At 31.9% G+C, this 16,251-nt stretch overlaps 2 protein-coding genes across 4 annotated transcripts; both read left to right on the top strand.

Moving 5' to 3' along the window:
- The first annotated feature begins 6,721 nt into the window (after positions 1-6,721).
- On the top strand, positions 6,722-8,379 carry LOC145008509 (transcription/mRNA export factor). The gene is made up of 5 exons (XM_078967098.1): positions 6,722-6,851; positions 6,960-7,050; positions 7,215-7,309; positions 7,717-7,793; positions 8,076-8,379. Coding segments are annotated over exons 1-5 (339 nt in total). The 5' UTR covers positions 6,722-6,849; the 3' UTR covers positions 8,150-8,379.
- Positions 8,380-11,568: 3,189 nt separating this feature from the next.
- Positions 11,569-15,817, top strand: LOC145011966 (uncharacterized). Of its 3 annotated transcripts, XM_078970719.1 has the most exons (8): positions 11,574-11,670; positions 11,772-11,823; positions 12,606-12,875; positions 12,987-13,135; positions 13,221-13,314; positions 13,409-13,687; positions 14,210-14,547; positions 15,361-15,817. In XM_078970719.1, the coding sequence occupies exons 3-8, from the start codon at positions 12,719-12,721 to the stop codon at positions 15,556-15,558; spliced, it is 1,215 nt and encodes a 404-aa protein (XP_078826845.1). In that variant the 5' UTR covers positions 11,574-11,670; positions 11,772-11,823; positions 12,606-12,718; the 3' UTR covers positions 15,559-15,817. The 3 variants fall into 3 exon arrangements, with proteins under 3 accessions (XP_078826844.1, XP_078826846.1, XP_078826845.1); XM_078970718.1 differs by having other exon boundaries at positions 11,569-11,823; XM_078970720.1 differs by having other exon boundaries at positions 11,571-11,823; positions 12,990-13,135.
- The last annotated feature ends 434 nt before the right edge of the window (positions 15,818-16,251 follow it).

Below are 16,251 nucleotides of genomic sequence, written 5' to 3'. Positions count from 1 at the left end.
AAGTAAGAACACAAGGAGTAAATATTAATCAAATCTTATATTGATGAAGAAACTGATTAAAAACTAAGTAGAGAAAAACTTATCTCTACTTCTAACCTCAGTCCCTATTTATAGGAAACATGAGTGTACAAAAAAATATACTAAGTCCTGAACAATAAGCTTCGCACAAATTAAGACTTAGTAAAATAACTAACATGCGAAATTCAAAACAGACACTTTGACTTTTACAAAAACTAGACTTTTACAAAAATTAGACACTTAGTAAAATAGACTTAGTTAATTGGTTAAGTAGTTGTAAATTGTATTCTGGTTTTCTTTGTGATGCTTGCATGGAAGACCAATAGGTGACTTTTGGCACTTGTCTGTAAGACCCCGGGTTTTGGCCCCCGGTCTTACAAGGAAGACCATGATACGACTCGTGGAATAATGACAATACTATGGTTGGCACATAGCACTTTTATTGATTACTGGATATGTATGATATGTATGACGTGTTTGATATGTATGGTATGTGGTATTTACGGAATTCACTAAGCTTTGTGCTTACAGTGTGTGGTTTATGGTTTCAGGTACTTCCAGTTCGAAAGGGAAGGGCCCGACTTGAACGCAACGCATATACTTGTTTTTTTCCGCCACTCATGATTTTGGGATTTAATCTGATATATTATTTCATTCTGGAATACTTTAAATTTTTGAATAAATGAAAATGGATGTTTGAATTTATATATATAAATGAAATTTTCACCCATGATTTTCAGGATGTTACAATAATGTTGTTTAGTTGCCTTTGCTTCTCTATTTACAAGGCATGTTGCCTTTTCTTTTCTTCTTCAGAAAGAGTCAACGTAATACCTTTTACTTTATCTCCTTGATCGTCTTTTGAAGGTGGTGGCATAAAATTCAAACTTGAACCTCTATCTGTTTCATTTATAACGATCCCTTTCTTGATTGGTCCTGTTGTGGTTCTTGTTGAATTTTTGGTTACTGAAATAAGAAGTGAAATGGGTATTTTAGTTGACATCACTTTTCCAACCACTGCTTCTTTTTCTGAATCCTTTGAAGACCCAATACAACTATATCCTTTATCTCCCCCTTGCGACAGTTGCAAAACACGAGGAGCATTGGTTGGTAAGCGAAGAACCAACTCAAGGATGGGTGCAAACTTTGCTTTAATATTTTCTTCAATGGACGAAATCAATTGAGAAATTGATTCTTGAAAAACAGACGATTGAGTCGAAAGACCAAATTTCGAAATCGATTCCTTGATGCTAAACATGAATTCTTCCAGCTTGGCGAACACCTGCGAATCCTTCTCTGATTTTTTTTGTCAAGCTTAGTCGAATATTCAGTATTAAAATCAACTAACTTGGCGATATCATCTGCAATAACATCAACCTTGCTATGTAAGACAACATAATTTTTGTCGACCTTTTCAACCTTGTTAGTTATATTTGATTTAAGTTCAACCACCTTTAGATCCACATACTCTTTCATATTTGTCACTTGTTCCTAAAAAATATCATGATGCTCCTTGGCCACATCATGAAGCTTTTGAAGTTCATACTCAATCCTTTTAGAATGAACATTCAACCTTCAATATGTTTCTCTTCAAGGCTTTCAACCAAGTTATGAAGACGATTCTCCTGAGACTTTAACAAGTACTCCATCTCTACCCCAGTAACGAAATTCCTCCCCCCCCCCCCCCCAGTATTTTCTTGAATGTGAAGAAGATTATTGAATTTTGAGTTAAGGATTTTGAACTCTTTACCTGACATGATCATATCATCAGGAACGTTACCGTCTTCCAGGTCAAATTTCAGATCAACAAAAAAAAAACAATCATGAACGTTACCATCTTCCGGGTCAAATTACAGATCAACAGAAGAAACAATCACATCATCATCATTCAGTTCGACATCAAGAATTACTCTCTCTGCTTCAGTAGATTGAGATGAGAAAAGGGTAGTAATGGGTTCATGCATAATTGTGGAGTAAGTTGGTGAAATGGTTGAAACTGGTGATAAAGTTGGGATAGGTGATGAAAGTGGTGGTAACGAAGTGGATGTTTCAATGGTAGAAATGATTAAAGTGGGAATGGTTGATGTTGTACGAGTTGAAGTAACAAAATCATCTTTGTTCGGCACCCCTTCATCTATATTGACATTTGTGTCTATATAAGATACATTCACAATGATATATGGAGTTAGAACCTCCCCCTTATTGGACTTGGTTTGTAAAACCCCGGGTGGTATGACTGTAGTCTTCTCAGGGATGGATATTAATGTGTGTTCACTCGAATTGGTATTTGTATCCATATTAGATACATTTACATTGGAACCAGGATTTCTTCTCTCCTTGAAAATCAACTTGATTGGAGAATCCCTTCGAGGTGACCCAAGCCCAAAATCTTCATAACAATTATCTTCACTTTCACTATCATTATTTGTTTCGATAGATACTAGATCAAGTGGATCTTGATGCTTTTTCTTATTTTTGCTGTAATTCTAGGCCATATCGAATGCCCTTCGTTTCTTCGAAGCGGGATAAGTAGGAACATGAATGTATCTAAATAGCACACCTCGTTTGTTGAATTGGGGCTTGTGAATCTTCCTTATACCATTCTAAGAAGAATGAGTATGCGAAGAATCAACCTGGGGTTGCTCAATTGTATCAATTTCAGGTTCTTAACCTGATGGCCTGACTGGAGAACCACGAAGCCTCTTGGCTGGCTTCTTGGTTCGCTTGAGCATACCAGCCTTCAAAGCAATTACTTCTTTAGCAACTTCATCCACCGTAAGTTGTGGTTTCTCAGTTTGTGGTTTCTCGTTCTACTTCTTCTTCTTCTTCTTCTTCTTCTTCTTCTATAATTCTGCATCTTTATAAAAACCCTAAGCTCCTTTTGGTAGAAGAACACCAATAGAAATATTAGCATCAATGGATGCCAATTACAAAACAAGAATTGGGTTTTTCTGATGAATACGTCTCAGCATTGCATATGGAATTCGAGTAACACTTGGAAAAATAACTGGATCATCAACAACAAGTCTTAAAGTAGCCAATGTCGAAAACTCATCAATTTCGACATCTGAAGCAACCGAACCCCCTTCTTGTTCATACACCTCCTTGAGAATCAAACTCCAATATTGGGCACATGAAACATCATTTGTCAGATTGGTGTGAATAATTGTTGATTCAAATTCCTCCTATAGTTGTGTGGCATAATGAACATTCAAACCATAGTATATGCCAACAAGCATCGTATAAACTTCCAATTTTGATTTTTCTAACCCTGAACTACGACCAGCTAAGCATCGCAATATGATAGCAAAAAGAAAACTCCATACACAAGGAATATTCAAATTTCTAAATAGACTAATTCCATTTAGAATTGGTTGATACGCCATTTCACTAAACATGTGAAGAACTTGTTTATTAGTGACCATATAAAATTACCTGAAGCAGGCAACTTCATGATATGTGCAAACTGCTTCTTAGTAAGATTTCGCATGATGTTATTCGTTAGTTGAAACGTAACCACCTTTATCTTTTTGTTGAATACTATCGTGGAACCAGCAAGAGATGTGCAAGTCATTGGAACTACAAACGATGATGATAACACAGTGGAAAAGAACATAGTGATTTAGGGCTAGAATCAACATCTGTAATTGTTTTGGATATTGATCAAATGTTGGCAATAAATGAAGATTCATGTTTTGAATCTTCATCAGGGGTTGTGAAATTTCTTCTTCATTGGTGGTGTTTGTAGGATCAACATTGGTGTTAGGAGCCGCCATTGTTGGGATTGCAAGGATTGTTGAAGACGATGAAACACTGATGATATTGTGAAATATGTTTTGATAGCATAAAGTCTGAAAATAATATCACTAATTTCCTTTTATAATCGATGAATTATTTGAATTTGAACTGGTAACCAATAAGACACTTCCACATTTTTCATTGGTTATTTAACTCGTCACCGTAAAAATTGCCACGTCATAAAAGTGGCTATCATGTTTTCGTCAAATCCCAAGAAGATCCTAAACCGTCATGTCCTTCGGATCTTTCGTTGTTCCCAACCGGATAAGAATCGTAACTTATTTCAAACTATGAGCAAGGACATCTTTTTGTTTCGACACCAAAAGAATATCACTCCTTCGCATTGAGGTAAGGCTCATTTGCTTTTGGGATTTGAAAGCGACATCATATGACAGACCACAGACCTTGTGAAATATAGGTTTCGAGTTGGTATTACCCAAAACCTCAAGGATTCCAGTGCAATTGTGTGCCAAAGAATGAGTGAGAAGCAATTTTTAAAAAAAAATGTGGTTATTGTGATATCAAATTACACTTGATACGAAAGAAGTTGGATCCCAGTCAAATATGGCTTCATTCGACATTAAGAGAAATAACGAACTGCTTGTGTGGTTTCCCATGAAATACAATCGAATACTTGTTGATGGGCATCAAAGGGATTGTTTTCTCATTGGTTTCGAAAGGTAGGCTCATTTTACTCGATATCACAACTTAACATAAGTGTGATTGAATTGATCAAAATTACTTGGATGACCAGTTTAGTTAAGAACAAGTATGTTTGGATATGATTTAGAGTAACAAGAAATCAGGAAGATATTTAGACAAAAATCACATTCCAAAAAAAAAAAATAGTATTGGATCTTGTTGGGAAAAAATGTCTTGGTTTTTGGAACATTTCATCAAGATCATGCATGTCGAATGGAATATGATTTTGAATATCTGAAAGGTACTGAAACAAGTGTTTTGTTATAATCTTGAACAAAATGTTTAGCGTCAATCATTGATTAGTTGAGGTTGGTGGGTTTCACGATCATCACGTAAAAATGACTCAGGATCATAAACACGGAGTGTGGCAATATCTACATTCTGGTAGGTTTCAACCAGAGATATCGAGGATATGCATTGAAGTGTGTGATTATGACAGAACTCTGGTGAAAAAAATTATGTGTAAGAACTCATTGTACCTCTACAAAATATATTGACATTGCAGAAATCTCTTTACTCAATATGAGAAGAGAAGGGTAGCTCTTCGACTAATGTGAATATAGCCTAATTGGGAATAAACACTCATAATGAGAGTTCCATTAAGGTTTCGAACACATAAAGTCTATGAGGCTTGAGGTATACATATAACAACATGCTTCTAGGGACACATAACAGTACAATAGTTCAAAAGAATACTTGTCCATTAGATAGATATGATCATGGAGCATGCACCACAATAATATATTGTGACAGTGAGACGCGAAAAGTTAAGCAAAATATGATATAATAACAAAAAAAAAAAAATCCTTTTTGAGTTTTTGTTTTTGAAAATCAAATGACAAAAATAAGAAAATCTTTTTGAATTTTTGTTTTTGGAAAGTAAAGACAAAAATAAGATTTTTTTTTTTGGATTTTTGAATTTTGAAACAAAATAAACAAAAACAAACTTGTAAAATGTTACCCAGTGACGTTCGGCATAGTAAGCAGCAACCCCCAAAGATATTGTACATCGAGCAACTTTCTCCCCCACAATGTGAATTAGCATCAAAATGATTCAGAGGAAATGCGAATGTGAACGCTGAATGAGAACAATAACCTCTGAACAATTTAGAAAAAACACCAGTAGAATCAAAACCTTTTCTATCAAGAAGAACATGGAGCAGAACTTGCTTCGATCATCCCCAAACCATCCAAAATCCTTAAAAACGACTTCTTATCTAAAGGTCATGTAAAAATATCTACAAGTTGATCCGTTGTTTTCATAAAATGGACCTCAATGTTCCCGTCTTCTACATGTTCTTTTATGAAGTGATAGCGAAGAGCAATGTGTTTGGTTTTCAAATGTTGAACTGGATTATGGCAGATGCGAATGTCACTTTGCGAGTCACAATACAAATGAAATTTCTTCATAGTGATTGAATAATCGTGTAGTTGACTTTGTATCCAGATAACTTGAGATGTGCAAGTTGCAACAACCACATACTTTGCTTCTGCAGTCGAAATCTAAACAAACGTTTGTTTCTTCGATTGCCAACTTACTAATTTGCCATCCAATAATTGACATCCGCCAATCGTGCTCTTTCGATCAGGTTGACAACCATATAGATTTGCATCTGATAATGCTTTTATAAAGAATCATGTCTTCGATGGATACCATAGACACAACAAAATTGTTCCTTTGAGGTAGCGAAATATGTTCTTCACAACATTGAGATGGGGTTCTCTTGGGTTCGTTAATGACAAATATGTATCCGTTTGTGTACCATCGGTTAGAAGGGAAGAATGGATGAAAGGAAATAGGAAGATGATGTTGATCCAACTCTTTTTAAAGGCCTGGTTCATGAGAAATAGGAGAATATTATGATTATATGTGTTGAGACTCCTCTAAATAATGCTATTAAAAAGACAACATAAAAAAAGTAAAAGAAAAAGAGACATTCTAATACAATCAATTATTATCATTTATTCAATCTCATGGCTAAACTATTTTTTTACATACCATTTTATTTTTTTCCACACTTCATACTTCGACATAGCTAGACAATTATGTATTCAATAAAAAATTACCGAAATGATTTAATTCACATGTAATTTGTAAGATTGACAGGGTTGAAAAAGAATATTCAATCACCATACATGATAAAAAAATGAGTGTGTTAGGGTGATAATTTTTTTTTTAAAAAAACGAAAAAATAATAATATGATAATAGTATATGTTGCCACCATGGATCAACCCTAATTTTTTCAACCCCAAACTTTTGGTGGTCGGACTTTCTTCTGATCGGACTATCGAAGGTTTTCGTAGGTTGATACTGAGCTTCAATAGAAAAAATGTAAGTTTTAATCGTAGGTTTGATCATTAACGCAATGCAAATTTCGAGATGGGTGTTACTTGGATCAATTCCATTTGACTTAACTTAATTTTCTGTGTATGAATTTAGGAGGTCTTCGATCAAACGCCCGCCCACTCCAGACGCAGAGGAGGAAGAACATGATCGAGAACCTACTCTTCAAGAAATCATCAACATCAAAGTACGATATAATCATAGTTTCATGAAATTTTGTTTAAATCAAGTTGCTGAATTTGAAAAACGGACCAAATGAAGTCGCTGAATCGGGACTTGGAGAGAACAATTCATTAATTTGGCTACTTTTTTTTTCTTATTTGTACTTGTGATTTCATTGGATTGTTATAGTTGATTGAGAGTGGCGAGAAAGAACGACTGAAGGAGCTTCTGAGGGAAAGGCTTATCGAGTGTGGTTGGAAAGATGAAATGAAATCACTTTGCAGGTTCTCCCTCCCTCTCTGTGTGTGTGTATCGATACAGTCGTATAAGTATGGTATTTGGGAGCTCTCCCAAAAGATTGCTTATAATGTCGTTAACCATGGTTACTTGTTATCATAAAGCTGAATTCCTAAAATCAAAGAAATGGTGTAGGTAATAAGTAATAACTTGAACATCATTCAACAAGACATGTTGCTAAAGCTCTTTCTTTTGGGCTAAATAAACAAGAACTGCACATTTCATTGAAATAATAGTAGATGCATTTCAATTTCAAACCATTGTGCTTCATAATTCCATCTGTAAACATTCAACACAGTTGCAGACACTGATTTGAGATTGATGCATTGACTTATAAGATTATGCTTCCCAAAATTGTATAAGTTTTTTATTTCCTTTTAATTAATTATGACAGATCATTTACAAGGAAGAAAGGAAGGAGTAATGTAACTATTGATGACCTTGTTCATCTCATTACACCAAAAGGCAGAGGTGAGTTATGCTTGTTCTCTTTGTTTCCACTAATTCATATTTTATGTCATAAATATTACATGAAAACAACAACATTTTCTTATTGGAAAACTTTCAAAGATTATATGTTTTCGTATCATTATCATTATAAATCAGTTGGTTATATCGATTTGATTCTGTAAAATATTTTTATCTTTGTCTCCTTTTGAGGTATGAAATATCATCCAAGTTTTCGGAATACACTAGTTGAATTTTCATTGAAAAAAAAAAGACACCTAATTGAGTATTTTTTTTTTTATGCAGCTGCTGTTCCTGATTCTGTAAAAGCTGAGCTATTGCAAAGAATTCGATCTTTTCTTCAATCAGCAGCTCTTTGATTACATTGCGATTGTGAAATGTTTTGAGAGTCGAAATCTCATGTAATATCACTTGCATTTGCAATACTTACATTTGTGTAGTTTACAAAAAAGAACCATTTTATTTATCCCTTTGAAAATCATCTTGGAATATTATGTATGTTTAATTCGTTTATACCATATTTCTTAATTGTATATTCATTATCTTGTAAAATCTAAAATTCCAATGATTATGGTATTTGCAACTTTTACATAGCCGAGAGATTGACATCAAACATTTTTCTTGATTGGATATATAATTAGTTTTTGTCGTATTGACATCAATCAGATTAAGTCTTGTCCAATTCATATCAAATACAGGTTAGGACGATAGTTTTGTCATTTCTTATATTAAACAACTATTAATAATTTTTTTTATCTGATATTAATCTAAATTATTGTGTTTCAATATCAGGTGTCATGACAGTGATTGATATGACACCTGATCTTGAAATGCAATAAATATAATTTTTTTTAGAATATGGTTTTATGGTTTTGTGTAGGATAGCTGTGGTTTGTGATGATACTCTGGGATTCTGTTTGGAATTATGTTAGGCAAGTTGTGGGATTTCGAGATATAATGGTTGGACTTGGATCTGCATATCTTGAAAATATAACCGAGATTTTGTCGTATGATTCTATTTAATATAGCCCATGGATTCAAGTGTTATTATTATTTTCTATGATATTTTGTTTGAATTGTCAGGCAATATTTTGTCATAGATTCTATTTGTGTCATTTTATGTATTCTTCAAGGTGGTAATAATAGATTTGCAGTTGCACACAGTATTTTTTTTTATTTGTAAAATGTGGTTTTATAAAAAATAGAAATTTATAATTTTTTACATTTGTTGGGATATTTACTAATACAGTCCGTAAATTTTTTTTCCTACAAAAATAGTCTCTGTAACTTACAAAATGGTCTCTGTATTAATAGAAAATTACAAACATAGTCCCATTATAAAAAGTAAATTACAAAATGGTCCATGTTTTAATAGAAAATTACAAACATAGTCCCATTATAAAAAATAAATTAAAAAAACCGTACATGTAATTTATAGAATAGGTCCATATACATAACTCTTTTTACAATAATGCTTCCTATATTTCAAAAACCTACAGAAATGGTTCATTCCGTTTAGGGTTGTTCACTATTTGGTTAAAACCGAATTGTTCAATAGGATAATTTGGATTAAACTATTTGGTTCAGATATTTGGATTTTTTAATTGATTTTAAGTTGAACTGAATTATTATTTTGGATTTCGGATTGGTTTTAGTTTATAAAATAAGAACCGAATAATCCAGAATAACAACTTATTACTTATTTTTAATATATATATATATATATATATATATATATATATATATATATATATATATATATATATATATATATAATCATTTATCAATTTACTTAAATTGTTTTTTTAATTATTAGAAACTTTTATCCAATATAACGTCGTAATATGTACTTATAAATTTTTTTTGTCAATGAAATATTAAACTATAATCATTTTTTTAATAGTTATTTATAAATTATAATTCATAATAAAAAAGTTTTTTAGATACTTTTATAGAGTTGACTAATATTTAAGTTATATATTTTTTAAAATGTCACGTCACTTAAAAACCGAATTGTAAAAACTGATCCAACCGAATTGTAATTTTGTTGGATTAGATCGGATTTTAATTTAGTTTGGATTATTCGGATCTATGTTTTGAAAATTGAAATCTATTTGGATTTATTTGATCGGATCGGATCAAACCTATCAATTCAAACAAACACCTACTCCTACTTGTGTTCCTAATACTAAATTTACATGGCTATGTTTCATAAAATAATAGATATGGACCTGTTTGTTAGCAGATTTACATAAATGATACTTGTGTTTCACAAATTATAAAAATGTCCCCACTGTTCATAAAAATACCAAAATAATCTCTACCAAAAACAAAAATACAAAAATTATTCCTACTTTCATACAACTAGAGAAATAGTCGCTGTCTAATAACAAATTTAAAAAAAATGCTCCCTATGTAAAAGTACATTAGAAAATTTATATGAAAAAAATGTAGTTAATAAACCCGACCTGGAGCCACCCCATAAATTTTATGTACACTTGTTTTGGTTGTAGATAAGTTTTTGATTTTTTTTATTAAGTTTTTAAGTTTATGAAGTATTTCAATACTAAGGTGCTATTTTTTTTATTTATTTTTTTAAAAAAAACCACTTCAAACCACTTATTGCTGCGTCGCGCAACACATGCACAACACTTGACCATTAACAATTGTTTGTTTTTCAGAAGATTTCTGACTTAAAAACTGCTGCGCGTGTGCTGCGTGGCGCAACACTAAACTAACTGCTTCAAACCTTTTCACGCCTTAGTTTAACTTACTGCAGCAGTCTGCAGACGTTAAAAAACAAACATACTTTTTATTACATACTGCAGCCGTTTGTTCCACCTCTTTTGTACAGAGGATTACAGAGGTGGTTTGCAGACTTCACACAATTTCTCTTTGAAAAAACAAACATCACCTAAGATTTTTCTTTTCTAACATCCTGTTGTTGAGAATTATTTTGCAAGGACTTCTTTGCAAATTAAATAAATAAGTACAGAAATACATGGTGTTTTTGTACACAATTTTGAAGAAAATACATGTGTTTTAGCGTTTAAGTGTACTAATTAAAAACCCTACAAGGATTTATTTGTGAGAAATGTGAATTACATAGAAATTTCCTTAAAAAAACCTCTATAAGGATTTATTTGCAAAAATAAATATATAACTTTCTGATTAAAACCTGTAAAATAATTACAAAATTTTAGTTGTTTACTAATTTATTATATTAGTTATTACTTATTGTTTACTAATATAATACTTATAACCACGTTTTTATATAATTTTGTTATGAAATCATAAGAATGTACAAAACAATATTGGCAAGTCAAACTAACACGACCCATTTTGATGGCACCCGAAAATTATCTGTTTCAAGTATCAACACATCTATGCCGTTATGATCCTTATAAACTGTCTGTTCTTTATGATTTTAGCTAAAAGAAAAAGGTTAAGGGTAAATTCTGTTAAGTTTAGATAAGATTTGGGTATCAATTTTAAATTATATGGAATTCAAGACGACTTTCAAACCAGACCAAAATTCAGGGAAGAGGAAAATAAATAGCAAAATTTGATACCCCTGAAAACTCGCAAGTATGTTTAATACCTATATCTCAGGCTGTGTAATCCACGCGCTCAAAACTTGCATATTTATCACACCAAATCGTCCGTGAATTGCACGCGTATCTTATGCGAATTAGGATTGAGCGTACCGGAGCTTCTTAATTTCGAGCAATTTCGTTTGTGTTTTTATCAATTAAAGGATAAATAAAATTTTCCCCTAAAATCTTTTTATCAGACCCAAATTTTCGTTCGTCTTTTTAGTTTCCCTCTCTTTCTTTGGAGGGAAAATTTCCAATTTTTGAAGCTTTTTAATCGTTACTTGGTAATAATATTCAAAAGTTTTCAGCTGGATTGTATATATTTTGATTTATGGCATCGTTTTCTTTCTTTTGACGGTTGCTTCAATTCGCCTTGTTCGGACAGTTACCAGTTGCGAAGTGTTACTGAGCTGAGGGACTGATCGAACTGGAATCAGGTATGGTGATTTGAGAATGCAAATGCTTCAAATTAGCTTTCTTTATGTGTTGTTTGTGTTACTGTAGCTGATTTTTTGTTGAAAGTAGGGTTTTTAGGGTTTTTGAAATCGAGGTCTTATTGCTTGTTAAATACAGTTGGTTTAAGTATCTGCTTGCTCTGATTGTTTAAAATCTGAAGTTTAGTAGTCGCGTTATGTGTTTTGAGTTCTAATTTTTGTTGCATATGTTCTGGATTCAACGTTTTGCTCGTTTTCATTTTCGTTTGTACAGTAGATAGACATTTACTGTGTAGTGTTAGTAGAGTAATTTACGAAGTTTTCATTTAACGTTCTTGCTTCTTAGAAACCGCTGTAGGAGTCTTGTATGTAATTAAGTTTTCTTTGCCCATGCAATTCTTTTCATTTTATTTCAATGGTCAAACAAACTTGTCTAAAGAGACTTTAACACATAAACTTGAGGGTTATCTATCCACTGATGCTATTGAGCAAATGGCACTTGGCAATAAAACTAATATTATCAAATGAGAGAATTCAGTTTTCAGTTTTCAGGTATCTTAAAATGTAAAAGAGGCTTCTAAGTATCAAGTTCAAAGGGTTTATTTAGTTTTATATATTGAAAGTTCTAGCTGTGAATCTTGTGATTGTTATTTTGGTATCAAGATTCCCTTGATTCAGATCATCAAGAGTCTTATTTCTGTTCCTACATTAAGTTTCAAAGTTTTAAATAAATAAAACTTCCATATTGTTGACTAGATTGATTATTATCTTTCACTTTCCTGTAGCTGTGTTAGGCAACTTTATGCGAACAATCTGTGGAAGATCACAACTTATAAACACATCTACAAAAAATTTCAAGTTGTTAAGCATCTGAATCTGGTTCTTTCCCAAGTTTGAGATGCAAACCAAGAAAGTAGCAATGGGAAGAAATTCTTCTAAAGCTCTTGCTAGTCCAAAAGTTTCAAAAACTCAGAAGAAGGTGCCTGAAAATGTCAACAACCAAGAAAACAAAGCCTCTCAGATGATTACATCTTCTGCTAGAAAACTAAAACCAGGTTAGTTGGTTACCCTTTTTGTTATTTTTTGACATTATTATTACTTTTTGTTCACTAAGGATTATAAATATAAATTCGGATGCTTTATGTATCTGTATCTTTTGTAACTAGCAGCAGCCACCTACACAAAGGATAGCAAGGAGAATGTTGATGCAACTAATTTAAATTCTAGAGGCATATCAGATAATAACACAAATGCCACAATATGTTTGGAAAATGATTCTTATATTGCAATCAACAACATGTCTGTGGATTCTGAGGTAATCATATATCTATCCATTTGTTGTTTGACTTTTGGATCTTGTAATTATGGATTCTCACAAAGTGAAAGTGTTTCTTTTGTAGGGATGTGAGACAACAGAATCTTTTTCAAATGGAACCATATTTTCTCCTGCATTCCACATTTCCAGAAATATTGATGGAGAAATTGTAGATGGAGGTGAATAATTAAACTGCTATTTTGCTTACATGAAACAGATTTATCTTAATATTATTAGCATAAAATATGTTTATTATTTGTGATACATAATTAGGATGTGGTCTATCAAGTGAAGTTTCAGCCATATACCAATGCATGAAAGACTCAAAGCTAGAATGTGTTGATGAAGATGACCATGAACATGAACATGATCATACATCATCCGATGTTCAAATGGAAGATGATGAATGCGAAGAATACGATGAATTTGATCCATATTTTTTTATAAAAAACTTGCCAGAATTAGCCTCTGTTGTTCCATCTTTCAGGCCTATCTTACTTCCCAAACAAACACGAAGTTGCCCTCCAACTACCCTCGTCCTAGATTTGGATGGTCAGTATTTTACTTTTTTACCCAATCTACTTTTCCTAATACAGAAACGGAAAATGACATAAAAACCCTTCAGTTCGCAAGTTTTTGTCCTTTTTACCCTTTTACGGATTTTAGGTTCATTAAAACCGGATGTTTGCATCTTTTTTCAATTGGCATAAATGTTCTGTTTTACCCTTTTTTCTGGTTCATAAAAGGGCAAAATTGAAAAAAAAAAGTTGCAAATTTGAGGTATTAATGAACCTAAAATATGACTATGGGTAAAACCAACAAAAGGCTGCAAACTCAAGGGCTTTTATGGCATTTTCCCAATATACAAAGGGCAAATTACAGGAAGTAGCAACATTCTTGCATTTCTATTTTCTTTACCAATAATATCAACATACTTGCTTTTGATAATATAGGCAGTGTATATTAATATATTTAGTTTTTTTTACCAATAATAGCAACACATATGATTTGTTTTATGGTTGCATATTATGGATAAAGAAATGTAAATTAGTTAAAGGTGTTATTGGTTTACAGAGACATTGGTGCATTCAACATTGGAAGCATGTGAAGATGCAGATTTCACATTTTTGGTGAATTTTAATCTGGAAGATCATAGGGTGTATGTTAGATGTCGGCCTTACCTGAAGGAGTTCTTGGAGAGGGTGGCTGGGCTTTTTGAGATTATTATTTTTACTGCAAGTCAAAGCATATATGCTGAACAGCTTCTGAATGTGTTGGATCCAAAAAGGAAAGTATTCAGACATCGTGTGTATCGTGAATCCTGTGTTTTCTTTGAAGGCAATTACCTCAAAGATTTATCTGTTCTTGGTCGTGATTTGGCACGTGTTGTCATGATTGATAACTCCCCTCAGGTATATTTAGGGTGTGTTTGGGTTAGTTTTTTTTTTTTTTGGTAAAAGTGATTTTTACGTAAAGTGTTTATTAGCTTATGGCTTTTAGGAAAAACTGGTTTTAAAAAGTGTTTGGATAGGAAAAGCTGAGTAAAATAGTTAAAAAGCTAAAAAGCTAAGATTTTCCTATCCAAAAAGCTGTTTTGAAAAGTGCTTTTTAAATACACAAACACTTTTTTAGCTTATTAGCTTTTTGAAAAGCTAATAAGCTGTTTTGAAAAGTTTTGCCAAACACCCACTTAATTCCATTCATTTTCTTAATTTCTTTTTCTTTTTCAAAATTCAAATTCCAAGAAATGATAATTCACTTTCATTGGACTTTAACAAACCAATTAGGTAGTTTTTTTTTTTTTAATCAGGATTAATCTCAAGAAAGAGCTTGTATTTTGTGTATTTGTTCAGGATTAAGCCTCAAATTTATTTTTTGCCTGAAAAAGACCTTGTATTTTTTTCATTTTTCCGATCTGGCCCTTTTAGTCATTTATTTTTTCCAAAAAAGATTTGTAAAGTAAGAGGGTTTTTTTAGAGAAAAATTAAAAAAATTTATTGGGAAGCATTTAGAAGGTTGAGGTTTTTTTCGAAAAAAAAAAATACAAAGTTGAGGGTTTTTTCTGAAAAAATTAATAAATACAAGGTCTTTTTCACGCAAAAAGTTAATTTGAGGTTTAATCTGGAAAAAACACAAAATATAAGATCTTTTTTTGTTGTACAATGCCTTAATAAGAAAAGAAGGTGAAAGTACAAAAGATATAAGGTCTTTTTTGTTGTAATCAGGCATTTGGATTTCAAGTAGACAATGGGATACCAATAGAGAGCTGGTTTGATGATCGTTCAGATCAAGAGTTGGTTTCTTTATTGCCATTTTTGGAAAGTTTGGTAGGAGTTGAAGATGTGCGTCCTATAATTGCCAAGAAGTTTAACCTCAGAGACAAAATAGCTGCAGCAATTTGTCCTTTAGCTTTTGAAACCTGAAAAAACAAAACCAAAATAATCATTCAGACTTGAGTCCTTCATGGATAAATTAATGTTTCAGTTTGTATTTCAGGAGTCTGCTTTGTCTACTGCTTTGAGTCTTTTTCTTTTTATTATTTAAAAAAAAAAAAAGAATGTCTTGTTTTGAATTTGATTTGTTTTAGTTTGCATCTCTCATGTCAAGGAATAACTTGTAGGTTTGGATTTGTTTGGGATGTGTGGTAATTTAATTGTTCTTAATAACAATCTGTATTTCTCATCTCTCGTTTCGTCTATCGTACTTTTAAATGAGTGTGATTTAATGGTAAGTAAGAATGTGAAAATTTATAAGAGACCTTGTAAAATCATCTACTACGTTTAAATCCCATATCTTGGGAAAACTTTAGAAAAATCTAATGCTCAAAAAAACTGTTATGATTGTCTTTGAAAATTATTTTATATTGTCTAGGGTTAGTATATTAATTGAAAAATCGAATCATAACCAAATTAACCGATATAACCGAATTATTAATAAAAGATATGGTGTGATTTTTAATTTTGATTAACCGAATACATATAGTTTGATTATCGTTTTATCTAAAACTAAATTACTATAAATTGAATCGAACCAATAATAATTAATAAATGTTTTTAATAAAATATAATATTTAATATATGGTATGTAATTATATTATAAATTAAAATTTTAAAAGA

This window comes from Lactuca saligna, chromosome 8 (assembly GCF_052625555.1).
Source record: "Lactuca saligna cultivar CGN05327 chromosome 8, ASM5262555v1, whole genome shotgun sequence".
Taxonomy (NCBI): Eukaryota; Viridiplantae; Streptophyta; class Magnoliopsida; order Asterales; family Asteraceae; genus Lactuca; species Lactuca saligna.
Note: the sequence above shows the minus strand (reverse complement) of the source record. Positions and strands in the feature narration are given on the sequence as shown.

Bases quoted from the DNA above. Each gene is read 5' to 3' on its own strand.
- LOC145008509 (XM_078967098.1), top strand. The intron at 7,051-7,214 runs GTACGATATAAT...GGATTGTTATAG, and splicing joins AAGAAATCATCAACATCAAA to TTGATTGAGAGTGGCGAGAA. The intron at 7,794-8,075 runs GTGAGTTATGCT...TTTTTTATGCAG, and splicing joins CATTACACCAAAAGGCAGAG to CTGCTGTTCCTGATTCTGTA.
- LOC145011966 (XM_078970718.1), top strand. From the start codon at position 12,719: ATGCAAACCAAGAAAGTAGCAATGGGAAGAAATTCTTCTAAAGCTCTT. The intron at 13,315-13,408 runs GTGAATAATTAA...ATACATAATTAG, and splicing joins TGGAGAAATTGTAGATGGAG to GATGTGGTCTATCAAGTGAA. The intron at 13,688-14,209 runs GTCAGTATTTTA...ATTGGTTTACAG, and splicing joins CCTCGTCCTAGATTTGGATG to AGACATTGGTGCATTCAACA.